The 18,212-nt window shown below is 38.3% G+C and overlaps 1 protein-coding gene across 2 annotated transcripts; it reads left to right on the top strand.

Annotated features, from left to right (window-relative positions):
* Positions 1–285: 285 nt before the first annotated feature.
* NKAP (NFKB activating protein) lies at positions 286–17,048 on the top strand. Of its 2 annotated transcripts, none has more exons than NM_001205809.1 (9): positions 286–1,097; positions 3,694–3,774; positions 5,757–5,816; positions 6,128–6,273; positions 8,042–8,105; positions 9,496–9,605; positions 9,704–9,779; positions 10,840–10,989; positions 15,977–17,048. In NM_001205809.1, the coding sequence occupies exons 1-9, from the start codon at positions 712–714 to the stop codon at positions 16,149–16,151; spliced, it is 1,248 nt and encodes a 415-aa protein (NP_001192738.1). In that variant the 5' UTR covers positions 286–711; the 3' UTR covers positions 16,152–17,048. The 2 variants fall into 2 exon arrangements, with proteins under 2 accessions (NP_001192738.1, XP_005227490.1); XM_005227433.4 differs by having other exon boundaries at positions 589–1,097; positions 5,757–5,827; positions 6,133–6,273; positions 15,977–17,015.
* Positions 17,049–18,212: the final 1,164 nt, after the last annotated feature.

Here is an 18,212-nt window from a genome sequence, read left to right as displayed (position 1 = left end):
TAATTTGCTTGGAACTGGAAAAAAAAAACAACCTGTGTGTGTGTGTTTGTGCCTTCTAAGTCACTTCAGTCGTTTCCGACTTTTTGTGACACTATGGGCTGTAGCACACCAGGTTCCTCTGTCCATGGCATTCTCCAGGCAAGAATACTGGTGTGGGTTGCCATGCCCTCCTCCAGGGGATCTTCCTGACCCAGGGATGGAACCCACGTCTCTTATGTCTCCTGCACTGACAGGTGGATTCTTTACTATTAGCGCCGCCTGGGAACTTATACTTACATGCATACATACATAGACATACAATTGTTTATTTACTTACTTAGTTACACAGTACTTATTGTTCATACAGTTGTTTAGTGACACGTATCCTGTGGTCTGTCGTCCTTCCCTTTAAGTCTTTCAAGTCAACGATGAAAAAAGTACAGTCTCATGTAGAGCTTAGAATTGAGCAGCCTCATTCGGAACCCGAAGGATGAGGGAACCTTGTTGCCCCACCGGCTTCCTTACAAGAGTACACACATCCCGTCCCTGAGTCAGTAGGACCGCCTAGGTCTGGGGAAGGAATTTGCCGACGTACCCGGAACTGTTTCCAAGGTTTCCTCGGGTTCTGGCGGTGATAAGCCTGCCGGTCCTGGGAGCCAAGGCAACGGAGAATTTTTCCGGGCTCGCGCGAGCGCCCCCTTCACCCACGGATTCAGGGACCCAGCAATAGCGATGGCTCCGGTGTCTGGCTCCCGCAGCCCGGAGTGGGAGGCCTCGAGCTCCGGGGGGAAGCGTCGCAGTTCTTCGAAGAGCCCTAAGCCTAGCAAATCCTCTCGCTCCCCGCGCGGCCGCCGCTCGCGCTCGCGCTCTTGCTCTCGGTCCGGGGACCGGAATGGCCTCAGCCATCAGCTGAGTGGCCCCAGCCAAGGCTCCCGAAACCAGTCCTACCGTTCGCGCTCGCGGTCACGCTCTCGAGAGCGGCCCTCCGCACCGCGCGGCGCCCCTTTCGCTTCTGCCTCCTCGTCCGCCTATTATGGCGGCTACTCACGCCCCTACGGGAGCGACAAGCCGTGGCCTAGCCTCCTGGACAAGGAGAGGGAGGAGAGCTTGCGGCAGAAGTGAGTGAGACGAACGCACTTTCTTTCGCAAGCCCACCAGCCTTTAGAGTCCGATTTATCGTTCATTCCGCACCCGACTATTCGCATTTCGCTCTCTCTCCCTGACTTGGCGCGCGTTTTCATCCCTTCCTTCAGTCCACCCACGATGACGCCTTATTCATCCCTTTCCATCGTTAGGTTTTTCGCTCATCCTTCGGCCCCTTCATCTAATGCCTTGGTCTCCTTCCCGCTACCCCTTCCAGCCTCCTGGCTTGTTGCGGGCATGGTCAAGAGCCTCGGACCTGCGGGAATTACAGCATTTACTTGGTTGTGTCGTTGTCATTAGTGATCACGTTTTCATTCCCCAGTAGACTGAGCCCTTGGAAGAGCCCAGATTATTGATCACAAAATTACAGTGCGGAGCACTTTGTAGGTGCGCAGCCATTGCTTGTTGAATGATCAAACAGGTTTGAGACAATAGGATAAGTGAGTGGAGTTGTTTTGTAGTGACTTGGGAAAGGTTGAGATACAAGGTTTAAATTGGAGGGGAGGAGAACCTCTGAAACAAGATGTTTGACTAAATGTAGGAAAAAATGATCTGCTAAACTATAAGATTGGACTACATTGAGAAAGATCTTAAGCGGTCTCAATCTTGACCATGAAAAATGAGGTCAGATTGACATCAGATCTCGTTTAATGACAGTGAGTATTGGAGAGGAAAATGAATAAGGAGAAAGGAAAAGAATTATAATTACTGTTTTGTAAGCTTTAATTTTTTTACTTAAAAAAATCGAAGTATAGTAGATATACAGTGTTTTTAAGTAACTGGTGTACAATAATATAGTGATTCACTATTTTTAAAGGTTACACTTCATTTATAGCAGTTATGTGCTTTGTAATTCTTAATATCTAATGCTTATTGAGTGTTAAATTGTGTGTCAGACACTGTACTGATCATACTGTATGTGTTTAAAAGTACAAGAAATTAAAAAGTGTAGCAGGCATTGAGGGGCAGGTTAAGGTTTCAACAATTGGGAGATAGCTTGAATCTTTTTCTTCCAAAAGTGGGAAGCACTAAAGTCTAGTAATTAAGAGGACAGGCTCCAGAATCAGACTGCCTGAGTCTGAAGCCCTCCTTTGTTACTTAATACTTGTGTGACCTTGGGCAAGTTACTTAACCTCTCTTAGTTTGATTTCTTCACCATGTAAAAGGGAAAAATTAGTACAAAAGCTTTTTAGAGATGTAATGATTTAGTGCCTGGAACACAATAAATTGCCCTTAAGTGTTAGCTGTTAGTATTTTGTGCATGGGAACAGAAACAGTAAAAACAGTCCTAAGATAGATTGGAGACTAACTTCTCCAAATTAAAATTTCCAGAAAGTTACCCCCAGGCTGTGTCCATCAAAAAGCATCCAGTTTCCATACTAGACATTCCTCACCAATAGATGTCAGAATTCCTTGGATGAAATTTGCATTTGTACATTTAGAGGATAAATAATTTTAAAGTATCCACGAAGTTGGGTGGCAGGAGGGATAAGAACTTTACTGTTTGGTCTTTTTAGCCTGTCAAGCATTCTTCATCCTGTATGTATGTATTCAAAGTTTAGCTATAAGTATGTCCTCTATTAGATTTTGTGTTACTTCAAGTAGGAAACCTGAGTCTAACTCTGCACAATTGTACCTTTTCCCCTGAATAAGGAAGAAAAAAATCATTTGTTTTAAAAAATCAAAAAGGATTTTATTTCTTCAGTAAGGTTCTTTTTTTAAACAAGTGGAGTCACAGCAGCTGACGTTTAAAGAAGTAAACCTTAGTTTTTGTTGTGTATTGTTTGTGTGTTTATAAGGAATATCAAAAATTAAGAGAAGAAATCACAAACATAAAATAATTTTGTCTTCCAAGGATAGAGAATTTACTCCTTTTTGAAAAAAATAATTAGGGGAAAAACAGAAAACAAACACTATATCTCATTAAGTAAAGTTTTGTCAAAACTTTTCTTTTACTTTCAGAGGTCCCTTTATTTTCTACTTCTAATGCTTCATTTTTATTTTCTTCATTAATTCCTGACTTTTTGAAAACGAAGGTTTGACCTTGTCAGAAGTAGAGAATTCTCTTTACTTTCATAAGGATACATAAACAAATGAAGTTATTTCCAAATGTAAGACCATTTTTGTCACATATTGCAGAAGATGAAATGAGCAGTTGGGAGCTGTGTGATGCATGTACTGGAAATGACACACTGGACAGCCTCCCAGGCTGAATCTTGGCCAGGCCTATCGGGCTGTCTGTAGTTTGTACTATTTGGTAGAACATCAGATACATCAGAACATTAGATCCTAATATTGAGTTAGATCCTAATGTTGAGTTTACTTTAAAAAAAAAATTTGTCCACCTCTTGTGGCATGCAGGATCTTAGTACCTGAACCTGGGATCAAATCTGTATCACCTGCAGTGGTAGCACAGTGTCTTAACCACTGGACTGGCAGGGAAGTTCTTGAGTTTAAACCAAGTTATTATTAGTTTAAAGTTTAAAATGTAGAGGGAAAACAGGACTTAAGTAGACCCCTTTGAATCTTATAATACATTTAGGAAACAGTTTACCTGCCTATCTCTTCTAGGAGACTAAGTGAGAGAGAGAGGATTGGAGAATTGGGAGCTCCTGAAGTGTGGGGACTTTCTCCAAAGAATCCAGAACCAGAGTAAGTGATTAAAAAATGCATCTTTTATATGGCAGAAACCAACACAATATTGTAAAGCAATTATCCTTCAATTAATAAAAATAAAATTTAAATATATATATATATATTTTTTTAAATGCAACATTTGTTTAAATCAGAGTCTATGGTCAAAATTTTTGTTAAGTGAAGAACCTTAACTATAGCTCTTTTTTTCCCTCTTTCTTGTGATTTATGCTATTCTGTGCCTTGAGTTTTAAAAACATTAAACATACCTTAGGATTAAAACATGCTCCTAGTGGATTTTAGCATGCTAATTGTTCTCTTTAAATTGTAATTCATGGGATGCTAATTTCTTATTCATAAAAGGGTTCAGTGTTGAAACAAACACATTTATATTATTTTGAATTATTTTTTCTCAATCCAGTAACTGATTAAATGTCAGACATTAACATTACAAAAAGTTTTTAAAAATGAATATACTGAGTCTGTTTAGTTTCCTGTATTCAGTATTATTAAAGGCCTAATGCTTTTTCCTTTTCCTTATTTTTTTTTTTCCTCTGTGTTGTTGTTCAGTCATGTCCAACTCTTTGCGACCCTATGGACTGCGGCTTTTCTCTTTGGTGCCATTCAGAAGTTGCATCTACCCTTTGCTCTATTTCTGTGTTTTCTTTAGAGTTGAGACAAGGTGCTTGACAGGTAAACCTGTAATTTGCGACAGGGTGATAAAGCATTATTATCTGAAAGTTCTTTTTTCTTCTTAAAAAATTGTTATTTTTTCCCACCCCCTATAATTTTTTGAGATATATTTGACATACAATATTAGTTTCAGGCATGTTATAACATGATGATTCAATATTTGTATATATTGCAAAATGATCACCATAGTAAGTCTAGTTAGCATCCATCACCATGTATAGTTATAAAAAGTTTTTTCTTGTGATGGGAACTTCTAAGATTTACTTTCTTACCAACTGTCAGATATGCAATACAGCATTATGAACTGCAGTCGCCGTGCTGTGCATCACATCCCCATGGCTTACTTCTTTTATAACTGGAAGTTTGTACTTCTGGATCCCCACCATGTGTTTTACCCATGCCCTGCCCCCACCTTCTGCGCTCTGGCAGCCATCACTCTGTTCTCTGTATCTGTGGTGTGGTGGTTTTTCATTTTTTAGATTTCACATATAAGTGAGATCATGTGTTATCTTTCTCTGTTTGACATTTCATTTAGCAAATGCCCTCACAGGCTGTCCATGTTGTTGAAAATGGCAAGCTTCATTCTTTTTTAAAGATAAATAATATTCTGCTGTGGGGTATGCGTGTGTGTTTCTCATAGTTCCTTTATCCATTCATACATTCATGGATATTTGGTTGTTTTAACATTTTGGCTATTGTAAGTAATGCTGCAGTGAGCATGAGAGTCCAGATATCTCTTTGAGATATTGATTTCAGTTCCGTCAGATACATATCCAGAAATGAGATTGTTAGGTGATATGAAGTTCAATTTTTAATTTCTTGAAGAACCTCCATTCTGGAATCTATAATAGCTGTACCATTTTATATTCTCACTAACAGAGTGTAAGTGTTCCCTCTTTTCCATATCCTCAGCAACAGTTGTTATCTTTTGTCTTTTTGATAGTATTCATCCAAACAAGTGTGAAGTGATATCTCATTGTGGTTTTGATTTGCATTTCCCCAATGATTAATGATGTTGAACATCTCTTCATTACCTATTGGCCATCTGTGTGTCTTCTTTGAAAAAAATGTCTATTCAGATCCTCTGCCTATTTGTAAAATCACATTATTTTGGGGGTTTTGGGTTTTTCTTTTTTTAATATTAATCTCTTCTCGGATATGATTTGCAAATGGTGTCTCTCATTCAGTCCATGCTGCAGTCCCCAGGGTTGCAAAGAGTCAGACACAACTGAGTGACTGAACAACAACATTCAGTAGGTTGCCTTTAACACTCTTCTGATTCTTATTACCATTTTCTTTAAATTCAGCTCTGATGAACATACACCAGTAGAGGATGAAGAGCCAAAGAAAAGCACCAGTTCAGCTTCTACTTCAGAAGGTATTTTTTTAATTGAGAGCTTTTTTATTGAGAAATTTTTTAAAATACATTTATAAATAGTTGAACATTAGACTTTACTTTTACTCAAATTGCCTGTCATCATTTCCTTTTCAGTATTTCAAATACAATAAAATCGATACTCAGAAATACTTCTGATGCTTGTATATGTATGGCTGAGTCCCTTCACTGTCACCTGAAACTATCACAGCATTGTCAGTTGGCTATACCCCAGTACAAAATAAGTTTTTAAAAAAATTTAAAAAGAAATACTTCTTTAGAAGTAATTTTATTTGTTTTTTATGTAGAAGAAAAGAAGAAGAAGAAGAAGTCTAGTCATTCAAAAGAAAGATCCAAGAAAAGGAGGAAGAAAAAATCATCTAAAAGAAAACACAAGAAGTATTCTGATGATAGTGACAGCGACTCTGATTCTGACACAGACTCCAGTGGTAAGAAAGCCAATATCATTCTGCCCGCCTTGCTTCAAAACTAGTTTTACTTCTTAAAGTTTATTTTACTTTTATTTATTTTTGGCTGTGCTGGATCTTCGTTCCTCCATGGGGGCTTTCTCTAGTTGTGGCAAGTGGAGGCTATTGTTCATTGCGATGCACACGCTTCTCATTGCAGCGGCTTCTCTTGTTGTGGGGCTCAGGCTCTAGAGTGTGCAGGCTCAGTGGTTGTGGCGCATGGACTTAGTTGTGTTCCCTAGCACGTGGGATTTTCCCGGACCAGGGATTGAACCTTTTCCCCCTGCATTGGCAGGCAGATTCTTAACCACTGGACCGCCAAGGAAGTCCAAAGCTTTTGCTAGAAAAAGGTTCTTTAAAATAATAATAACCCAGAGTTTTGAACATGCACTGACTTTGTGTCGGGCACCCTGCTAAGTGCCTGATAGGCATTATTGCTGTTAAATCCACACAGTCACTGTCAGACACATCTTAGAGTTGGGGAGACAGAGGACCCGAGCAGATTATAAGTCTGCTCATACCCAAGGTCACACAGTTGGGATTCAGAGCTAAGCGGTGTGACTCCAGAGTGGTTGTGTGTAGCTGCACAAGGCGTGTGGCACCGAACCAAGTTGGGGTCAGTCTTTGAGACATGTGGTGCCAAACCAGGCCATAGGGGGCTGCATCATCCCAGTGGAGCATCTCTTTTGTGAGATTCTCACACTCAGCAGTCAGCTTTGTGTGATTTTCAGAGGCATAACATAGGGGACCCTTCAGGCCAGCAGTTGATTTCTAGAAGACACTTCCTGTGGGGCTGCATCACAACAAAGCCGTCTTTTGGTGCCCTCCCATGGCTGGTGATTGACAGAGGGTGCCTCCTCTGGGGACACATTTCTGTGGATTTCTCATCACAGGTACTCTGTCACTCTCCTGCAGCGTCCTGTGTGGCCTGAGAGTGACTTTCATCTCCACATATTGCACGTCCTTTCTCCTGACTCTGCCATGTAGTACAGAATCTGGCTGCCTACAGTGCCAGTCTCTCCTTGCATGTGGCTTGGCCTACTCACTGCATGGATGGACGTGTATTACTTTTGTAATAAAGCTGACTTTAGAAAGAACTAGCTTAAGAGTCACCTTTTCACGGTCAACCATTCCTCACCCACCCTCTCCAAACCAGCCTGATGGTGAGACTCCTCTGTGCGCCCAGAACACCGCCCCCCACTTCCCTGTCACTCGGATTCTACTGACCCCCTTTCCTCTGTCTCCTCCACTAGACTGAGCTCCTGGAAATCATCCCCCCAAACACAAACATCATGAAGACACTCAAACATCCAGAAAAGTGAAGGGAGTAGTGTCATTAATGCCATATATAGTGCTTGTCACTCAGGTGTACCATCTGTTAGCATTTTGACATGTTTGCTTCAAATATGGATTTTTTTGTTGTTGAGATATTCAAGGTAAATTAAAATATCACACTGCCACCCTAAATATCTTTGTGTACATCTTTAAACAATAAGGACATTTTCCTATCTAATCACAATACTATTATCTCATGCAATCAAGTTAATAATAATACCCTATAGAACCAAATGCTTAGTGCAACTTTAATTTCTATGTCCCTCATTCCTTGCACATTTCCTAAGAATAAATGTTTGAATGAATTAAATCCTCTGTAACAACAAATAGAAGAGTTATAAGGTATTTATCTACTCAGAAGTATTAAGGTTTTAGAGTTAAAAATTTTTTAATTATAATATGCTTTAATTTGCAGATGAAGATACAAAAAGGAGAGCAAAGAAAGCCAAGAAAAAGGAAAAGAAGAAGAAACACAGATCGTCAGTTTTTTCTTTAATTTTTATTATGGAAAATTTTAAAAATATGTACAATTGTATAAAATAGTATAATGGACTTCTATTAACTATCACTCAGCTTGAACAATTATCAACTTATTGACAGTCTCTGCTGTCCACCCCCACTGTTACTTTGAAACCAGTCCCAGATATCATTTCATCCATAAAACTGCAAGTTTCTCTAAAAGATAGGCATTCTTAAAAAAAAAAAAAGTACAGTACTATTAATCCACATAAAATATTTAATAATAATTCTTCATTCAGGTCTCAGCAGTTTTTCAAATAGTTTCCTCAAATTAGAATCTAAACAATGTACATGAATTGTGATTGGTTGGTAGGTCTTTTCCATCTTTTTAAATAGATAGCTTTCCCTTCCCTTTTTGTTCCTGCAGTTTAGTTGTAGAGGAAACAATATCATTTGCCCTGGAGAGTTTCCTAGAGTGTGGATGTTGCTGGTTGTATTCTTACGGTATCCTTTTAACATGCTTTCTGTCCTTTATATTTCCTGTAGATTGATAGATAGTTAGGTCTAGACACTTGATAAGGTTCAGATTTGAGTTTTTGGTAGGAATACTTCATAAGTAGTACTGTGTACTTCCAGCAGGAGGCAGATAATATCTGGGCATCTCTTTTTGTCATATTAACCTGTATCAATAGTCTTTGTTGAGGTCCCTTACTTCATTAGGGATTGCAAAATGATTCTTCATTTATTAGGTAAAATAATTCTATATGAGAAGCCTACCCTCATTAACTATTTGGTTACCCTGAAGTTTAGGAAGGGTGGAATAATTGCTTACTTGTTTTATGAGTTTTCAAAATAATGAGTTGAGGTTTTTTGAGGTTTTTATCATCATGAGCCCAAGGATTCAAACATATATGATGCTTTTTAATCCATTATACTGAAAATTACTGATGTTCAAATTGATAAGAGCTGTTTTCTTAAACTGCTTTATTTCTGCTATCTTTGTACAACATGAGAACTATGTTTTATTGTTCCCTTGAAAGTGAAAGTGTTTGTTGCTCAGTCTTATCTGACTCTTTGCGACCACATGGACTGTAGCTCACCAGGCTCCTCTGTCCATGGAATTCTCCAGGCAAGTCTACTGGATTGGGTTGCCATTCCCTTCTCCAGGGGATCGTCCCAACCCAGGAATCGAACCTGGGTCTCCTGCATTGCAGGCAGATTCTTTACTGTCTGAGCCAGCTTATGGTGAAATAAATAAGTTAAATTTTTTAATACAAATTCTTCTCTAACACATTTGAATAAGCTGAGCATCCAAATCATTTCAATCAGTCTTTCGCTGCCTTGAAAAAGTAAGATGCCCTTTAACCTGGGAATATTAAATCAATTTATATCAAATTATAATCAATGCAGGAAGAAATATAAGAAAAAGAAGTCTAAGAAGAGCAGAAAAGATTCCAGTGACTCAAGTTCTAAAGAGTCCCAAGAAGAGTTTCTGGAGAATCCCTGGAAGGATCGATCAAGTAGGTTCTTCTGATAGAGTTTGACTTCAGAACAGATAAAACACTGAATTAACTGATTAGTCAAAATGTGAATATGTTTCTGAATATCTTTCCTGCAGAGCCTGAAGAGCCCTCAGATTTGATTGGCCCAGAGGCTCCCAAAACACTTGCCTCTCAAGATGATAAACCTCTAAAGTAAGTAGGAGCATGTTTATAATCTCTGAAGTGCCTTCCCAAAAGTATGGTCCTAACTTACTCTTCCAAGTATATCTTTCACTACTCCCTTATTTAGACCCAAAGTTTCTGTGCACTTTCACCTTCTTCCTCCAACATGGCTTCCCTTCTTTTCCCAGTCCTGGTTTCTTCGTTAACCCCAGTTCCTTCCTGTTAAAATCCTTAACATTTCTCAAAGCCCTTTTCAAAAGGAGGGGCATGTGCTGATTCCCAATACCTTCCCTCTACAGGTAGGTGTGATTCCTACCCCTCTTTAATTCTTCAGTACTCACAGCATTTTCTTTTGTGCATTGTAATATATATTCTACATTGTATTAGTGTTATATCCTTATTAATGTATAAATTCCACAAGAACAGAGATTATTTTTACTGTATATTACAAGCTTTGAGTTTAATAGATATGAAGAATTTAGTGAATTGAATGAAGGGGTGGTAGTTTTTGTTTTTTGTTTTAAAATTTTTTTCTTCAAGTGTACTAGGTCTTAGTTGTGGGATTTGGGGTTTAGTTCCCTGACCAGGGATCAAACCCAGGCCCCCTGCACTGGGAACATGGAGTCTTAGCTACTGGACCACCAGGGAAGTCCCAGGATGGCAGTTTTCAAAGTCCCCTTGAATGAAAGTTAATAGAGAACTGTTACTGTATAGCATTATTATTGGCCATAAGTTTTAAAAATATGTTAATTTGAGATATATTATTTCTCTGCTTTGTATTTAAAGGGAAAAGGAATTCACTGGAGGCAGAAGCAATAAAGACAACAGCTGTAGGGAAAATTGATCCATAATTGTAAACCATGAATATATGCTCACTAACATCAGTCCTTTTATTCTTCCAAAGTATCTCTGCATTTCTGGGTTAGTAATATAGGTCACAGTGCAGTGTTCCCTAATTAAATTAAGGTAGTTTACATTAGGCTTCCCAGCATGCTGCCCAGTAACTGTTATTCCTACTGTTTTCTGAGAGAAATGATTTTTGTGCTTTCTTTTATAATGAACCCTTTCTTAATTCTATATTACTTTGTAGCTATGGCCATGCTCTGTTACCCGGTGAAGGTGCAGCTATGGCTGAATATGTAAAAGCTGGAAAACGTATCCCACGAAGAGGTGAAATTGGCTTGACAAGTGAAGAAATTGCATCATTTGAATGTTCAGGTTATGTAATGAGTGGTAGCAGGTATGTTCATTAAGTGCCCATTTCTAACGAAAAGTAGAGTATAAATGTTGGTTTTTTATTGGTTTTATTGGTATAAATATAGTTGTCTAAAATTCCAGGTAGGTATGCAACTCAGTTGTATCTCCAGCGTCAAAGAATTAGTCTTTCCAGTGTTGTTTTCTCATTCATAGTTTGATACAGATAGTTTATTTTCTGGAGGAGATAGTTAAATTTGGTTACTTATCAGTGCCGCATGAGCAATGTGGCATTCTGGTAGTTAAAAAAGCATTTTCATAAGACAGTAAAAGTTTCTGAGTTTGCCTGTAGTTCTCTGTGGAGAACATGGACTCCCTAGTCCTCTGGATACTGAGAATGAAGAGTGAAAAAAGATATGACAGAGGTCAGTTTCAGTGTGAGAAAAGGAATATAAAATGGGGAAGAAAAAGCAAAATACCAGGAAGAACAAGGAGAGTGAACTAATAGGGTTTCAATACCAAGATCAAGCTGAATTTTAAAACTTCATAAACTTTTAAAAGTGGGCAAATATTTGCAGGACCCCTGAAGCATCTTCAGAATCTTGGAATTCTGAGGACTGACATTTGAAAACATTATATCTAAGAACCAATAAGACAAGAAAAAGAAATGAGAGGCACAAAAATTGGAACAAAGGATATAATACTGTCACTTTTTGTGAGTGATAGAAAATCCTAAGAAATCCTCAGATGAATTATAAATAACAGGAATGTTTAACAAATGGTTAGATATAAAGTTAATACACAAAAATCAATTGCATTTCTGTGTACCAGCAACAAACAACTAGAAAATATAATTAAATGAAAGGAAAACATTTATAACAGTATCATCAGAGAATATGAAGGACTTAGGAGTAAATCTTAACAAAAGAAGTCTAAGATCTTTATAGGAAAAACTATAAAACACTGAGACATTTAAGAAGACCTAAATAAATGGAGAGATACCATGTTCATGAATAGGAAGGCAATACTGTAGAGTTATCAGTTCTTGCAAAATTAAAATGTTAGACTAAAGGGCCAACAGTAGCCATCTCATTTCTGAAGAAGAGCAGGAAGGTGATTTTTCCTACTGATATGAGGGTTTATTATGAAGCTTGCAGCACTTCACAAAGAGTGGGGAAACAAATGAACTGTTCAGTGGAATAAAATAGAGAGCCTGGTAGAGTTAATTCATGTATGGAACTTCATTACATGAAAGAGCTGCTTTCTCCAATCAGTGGGGAAAGAAGGAACTAGGCAGTAAATGGAGCAGGAAGAAAGTGGTCACCTGTATGGAGAAAAATGAAAGTAGAACCCTTTATCACTATATTTAAAAGTCAGTGCAGGTAGATTATGGACTTAAATGTCAAAAACAACTTCATTACTCTTAGTATAGAATATGAACAGATATCTATTAGATCTTGGGGTGGGGAAGTATTTCTTAAAGAAGACCAAAAAATGCACCAACCACACAATAATATATTGATAACTTTACCTGAGATAAAAGCAACAACTTTTGTTCATCAGAACATCTTAAAATAAGTGAAAAGACAAGTTCCAAGCTGGGATAAGATCTTGTAATACACACAACTGATAAAGAGTCAGTACAGAGAGTATTTAAAGAATTTCTGTAAACAAAAGGAAAGTGAGAAAATTACACAAACAGGCATTTGTCAGAATAAAAAAATATATGGCTACACATAAAAAGATGTTCATGATCATGAACTCCTTATTGCCAAATTCAGACTTAAATTGAAGAAAGTAGGGAAAACCACTAGACCATTCAGGTATGACCTAAATTAAATCCCTTATGACTATACAGTGGAAGTGAGAAATAGACTTAAGGAACTAGATCTGATAGACAGAGTGCCTGATGAACTATGGATAGAGGTTTGTGACATTGTACAGGAGAAAGGAATCAAGACCATCCCCAAGAAAAAGAAATGCAAAAAAGCAAAATGGCTGTCTGAGGAGGCCTTACAAATAGCTATGAAAAGAAGAGAAGCAAAAGGCAAAGGAGAAAAGGAAAGATATACCCATTTGAATGCAGAGTTTCAAAGAATAGCAAGGAGAGATAAGAAAGCCTTCCTCAGTGATCAGTGCAAAGAAATAGAGGGAAACAATAGGATGGGAAAGACTAGAGATCTCTTCCAGAAAATTAGACATACCAAGGGAACATTTCATGCGAAGATGGGCTCCATAAAGGACAGAAATGGTATGGACCTAACAGAAGCAGAAGATATTAAGAACAGGTGGCAAGAATACACAGAAGAACTGTACAAAAAGATCTTCACAACCCAGATTATCACGATGGTCTGATCACTCACCTAGAGCCAGATATCCTGGAATGTGAATCAAGTGGGCCTTAGGAAGCATCACTACGAAGAAAGCTAGTGGAGGTGATGGAATTCCAGTTGAGCCATTTCAAATCCTAAAAGATGATGCTGTGAACGTGCTGCACTCAATATGCCAGCAAATTTGGAAAACTCAGCAGTGGCCACAGGACTGGAAAAGGTCAGTTTTCATTCCAATCCCAAGGAAAGGCAATGCCAAAGAATGCTCAAACTACCACACAGTTACACTCATCTCACACACTAGTAAAGAAATGCTCGAAATTCTCCAAGCCAGGGCTCAGCAATACGTGAACTAAGAACTTCCAGATGTTCAAGCTGGTTTTAGAAAAGGCAGAGGAACCAGAGATCAAATTGCCAACATCCTCTGGATCATCGAAAAAGCAAGAGAGTTCCAGAAAAACATCTATTTCTGCTTTATTAACTATGCCAAAGCCTTTGCCTGTGTGGATCACAATAAACTGGAAAATTCTGAAGGAGATGGGAATACCAGACCACCTGACCTGCCTCCTGAGAAATCTGTATGCAGATCAGGAAGCAACAGTTAGAACTGGACATGAAACAACAGACTGGTTCCAAATAGGAAAAGGAGTACGTCAAGGCTGTATATTGTCACCCTGCTTATTTAACTTCTATGCAGAGTACATCATGAGAAATGCTGGGCTGGAGGAAGCACAAGCTGGAATCAAGATTGCCAGGAGAAATATCAATAACCTCAGAGATGCAGATGACACCACCCTTATGGCAGAAAGTGAAGAAGAACTAAAGAACCTCTTGATGAAAGTGAAAGAAGAGAGTGAAAAAGTTGGCTTAAAGCTCAACATTCAGAAAACTAAGATCATGGCATCTGGTCTCATCACTCCCTGGGAAATAGATGGGGAAACAGCGGCTGACTTTATTTTTTGGGGCTCCAAAATCACTGCAGATGGTGATTGCAGCCATGAAATTAAAAGATGCTTACTCCTTGGAAGGAAAGTTATGACCAACCTAGACAGTATATTGAAAAGCAGAGACATTATTTTGTCAACAAAGGCCCATCTAGTCAGGGCTATGGTTTTTCCAGTAGTTATGTATGGATGTGAGAGTTGAACTATAAAGACAGCTGAGCACAGAAGAATTGATGCTTTTGGACTATGGTGTTAGAGAAGACTGTTAAGAGTCCCTTGGACTGCAAGGAGATCCAACCAGTCCATCCTAAAGGAGATCAGTCCTGGGTGTTCATTGGAAGGACTGATGTTGAAGCTGAAACTCAAATACTTTGGCCACCTGATGCAAAGAGCTAACTCATTTGAGAAGATCCTGATGCTGGGAAAGATTGAGGGCAGGAGGAGAAGGGGACGACAGAGGATGAGATGATTGGATGGCATTACGAACTCAGTGGACACGGGTTTGGGTAGACTCTGGCAGTTGGTGATGCATAGGAGGCCTGGCATGCTGCAGTCCATGGGGTCACAAAGAGTCTGACATGACTGAGCAACTGAACTGAACTAAACTGAAAAAGATGTTCATAATCATTGGAAATGGAAATCAACTTATGGACATATGGTTTTACACCCATTCAATAGAAGTTCAAAGTTCTAACAACTGCAAGCATTTGATAGGATGTGAGTCTATAGGATCTCTTAAGTATTGCTAGTGGTGGTATACACTGGTAACAACCATTCTGGAAAACAGTCTGATGTTGTCTTGGAAAGTTGAGCATTCACATAGTTTATGACCCAGCAATTCCATACCTGTGTACCCAAGAGGAAAGACTTTCCCATGTACCAGGAGATGTGTATATGGATGTTTACTACAGCGTTATTCATATAGCACTTTCTGTTCCAGATCACTTCCTCTACTCACTATACCCTGAGCAACCTAAATACAGTGTCATCTCCTTGACTCCTTGACCTGCCACTCCCCCACCTTCACACTAACCTGAAATGAGTCTCCCCTCTTCACCTTACTCAGTTTGCTCTGTTTTTCTAGGCATAGTTCAAGCTTCATCTGTAATTGATTGTGTAGGTTTGCGTACATACACATAAAAGCAGCAGGTTTTCGTGAAGTTTTCCTTCTAAATAAGCAGACCTTTTAAAGATGATCTAAGAGTTTCCCTCTGCCTCAGAGCCTATGCTTTCCTGATTTGGCCCTTGGGCTAAAATCCCTTCTTTCTTTTCTGTGAACTGCTACTGGATTCTAAGGAAGTTAAATCCACCCACAAAACATCGAAAGATTCAGTTGTAGATTTAAACCTAGTTCTTTTGATTATAGGATAAATTAGAACTCTGAAGTTCTACCAGCTAGATGACAACTTAAATCTTATCTGTCCTACTATCAAGTCTGCATTACCACTTAGGAAGTTTAATAATTTGCCTGTTTGCTTTTCTTACTGGAAACATCAGAACTAGACTTATGCCCTTAGAATTTGAAATTAATAACTCACTCTATTGACAGAACCTCAGAGATCATTATTTACTTACTAGAAATTAATCAAAGGACATGTCAGCAGATAAAATGAATGATCCTTGGAAAATCTAACCCATTAGAGAAAGTTTCTATTTGTCAGCATTTTAAATTGACCACTCTGTATTAGGAAAGGATTAGTGAGGAAGCACTATGAGAATAACTACTGAGAAATTAAGCCAAAAATACAATTATCTCCAGGCATCGCCGAATGGAAGCTGTGCGTCTGCGAAAAGAGAACCAGATCTATAGTGCTGATGAGAAGAGAGCCCTTGCATCCTTTAACCAAGAAGAGAGACGAAAGAGAGAAAACAAGATCCTGGCCAGTTTTCGGGAGATGGTATACAGAAAAACTAAAGGGAAAGAGGACAAATAAGGATTTTCTGATTGTTCATCAGACGTTTTTAACAACAAAAAAGAAAGTTTGGGTTCCATATATACACACACAAAAAGATTATGATCTGAAAAAGCTTTACAGTGCTACTGTGCCTTCTATTTAATTCTTTCAGTCCTATAAAAAAGCTGCGTATTGATATAACTTTAGCAAGCTCTTTGGGTTATTTTGGATTAACCAAAACAACTTTCTGGTTTAAAAATCCAAATTATGAGTGAAATTCTACTGTGTTGGGGGAGGAGGCATTGAGAGAGAGTGCTGGTGAAATGAGGAACTGAACTCTTAATATTATGGGACAGTGCTGCCACGAGTTCTACATGATGCCCACCCCAAATGAACTTGTGGAAGTTAATCATTCCTCTGTGTTGATACAGGAGGCCACTTTTGTTAACAGAAAGAAGGCATGGCTGAAAAAAAGCAAATCTAGAATTGGAAGATTGACTTGTTTATTACAATATGCTGTCTGCTCTGGAAATAATGTATTTTGATTTTAGTCCCTACCTCCACCCCCAAACCAACCAACAGACCAAACAGCAAAGTCTAACCCATAGACTTACTGAATTGAAAATGTGAACATTAAGTTTAAAATTCCTAACAGGTTACTTAAGAATGGCTCTTTCAAATATAAATATTGGGAAGTCTATTGTGTAAATGTTAGTACATTATTTCCATCTGAACTGTGTTTAGATCATTATTTGAACATTGTAAATGAATAGGAATCAATAATAATCTTGAGTTTAATAAGGAAAAATATAATGAATCATTGCTTTAACTTCATTATGTCATAAGGATGAAGATAATGTGATATTAAAAATTTTTAAAGTCTGTACTTCATTTCATTTTAAACATGCTTAAACTTTTCAGTTTCTTTTTTACATCTGTCATTCAGGTTAACTTCTCACTTTATCACTTTTTTTGGCTACTATTGACTTTTGACTTTGGGAAAAATGAAAAATTCTGGGACTGTGAGATCATGATCTTTTTCTTCCCTCCTTTTGTTCAAGTTTAGTTGTTAAGACATAGGAGGGAAGTGGGAAGGGGATAATAGAAGTTTTGGCTGTTTTTGTTAAGGTTGTTTTGAACTGCATTATTATGTGCCTAAGATAAGTATAAATTATCTGAATGATGGGGAATTTCAGACTCTGCTGTTACAAAAGACCCTCTCTCCTTATAAGCTAACTTCCCAGATGACTCAGATGGTAAAGAGTCTGCCTGCAATGCAGAAGACCTGGGTTCGATCCCTGGATCAAGAAGATCTTCTGGAGAAGGGAATGGCAACCCACTCCAGTATTATAATAGTTGAAAGGTTTTTTTTTTAAGTTTTAAAACAAAACAGTGAAAGTATACTTGATATACTTTATTAAAGTATAGATAAAAAGTTTACTACTTAACATACATTCTAGGAAAATGTCTACCTTTAACCCACAATTAATGAACTAAACAGCCAGTTGGCACGTGGCAACATTTATGATGCCTGAATTTGAAGTGATTGTGATCTATCATCATTGTTGCCTAGCCTAATACATCTGTTCTTTGCAAAAGTTGAAACTAGGTCCCAAATTTGTGAGTCATAATCTGTCCATTTCCCTGTGTAATAAAACATAATTTTTATTTCCCATTTAAAAATTTTATTCTCAGGAATTCCCCGATAGTCCAGTGGTGAGGACTCTGTGCTTTCACTGCTAAAGGCCCAAGTGCAGTCCCTTGTCAGGGAACTGAGATGCCACAAACTGTGCAAAAGGGGGCCACATTTTTTTAAAATTTTGTTCTCTAAGAACATTAGTTTTTGTTACTAGTTCCTAGAGACTGAATGGGGTTGTTCTCTGATTTTCATTCAGTAGGCAAGGTAGTTTAAATGCAACAGTTGTTAAAAACTTCTTATTTTGTATTGGACTATAGCTGATTAACAATGTCATGATAGTTTCAGGTGGACAGCAAAGGGGCTCAGCCATACATAAACATGTATTCATTCTTTCCCAAATTCCCCTCCCATCCAGCCCGCCACATAACGTTGAGCAGAGTTCCCTGTGCTGTACAGTAGTC

Source organism: Bos taurus, chromosome X (genome assembly GCF_002263795.3).
Source record: "Bos taurus isolate L1 Dominette 01449 registration number 42190680 breed Hereford chromosome X, ARS-UCD2.0, whole genome shotgun sequence".
In the NCBI taxonomy this organism is placed as follows: domain Eukaryota; kingdom Metazoa; phylum Chordata; class Mammalia; order Artiodactyla; family Bovidae; genus Bos; species Bos taurus.
Note: the sequence above shows the minus strand (reverse complement) of the source record. Positions and strands in the feature narration are given on the sequence as shown.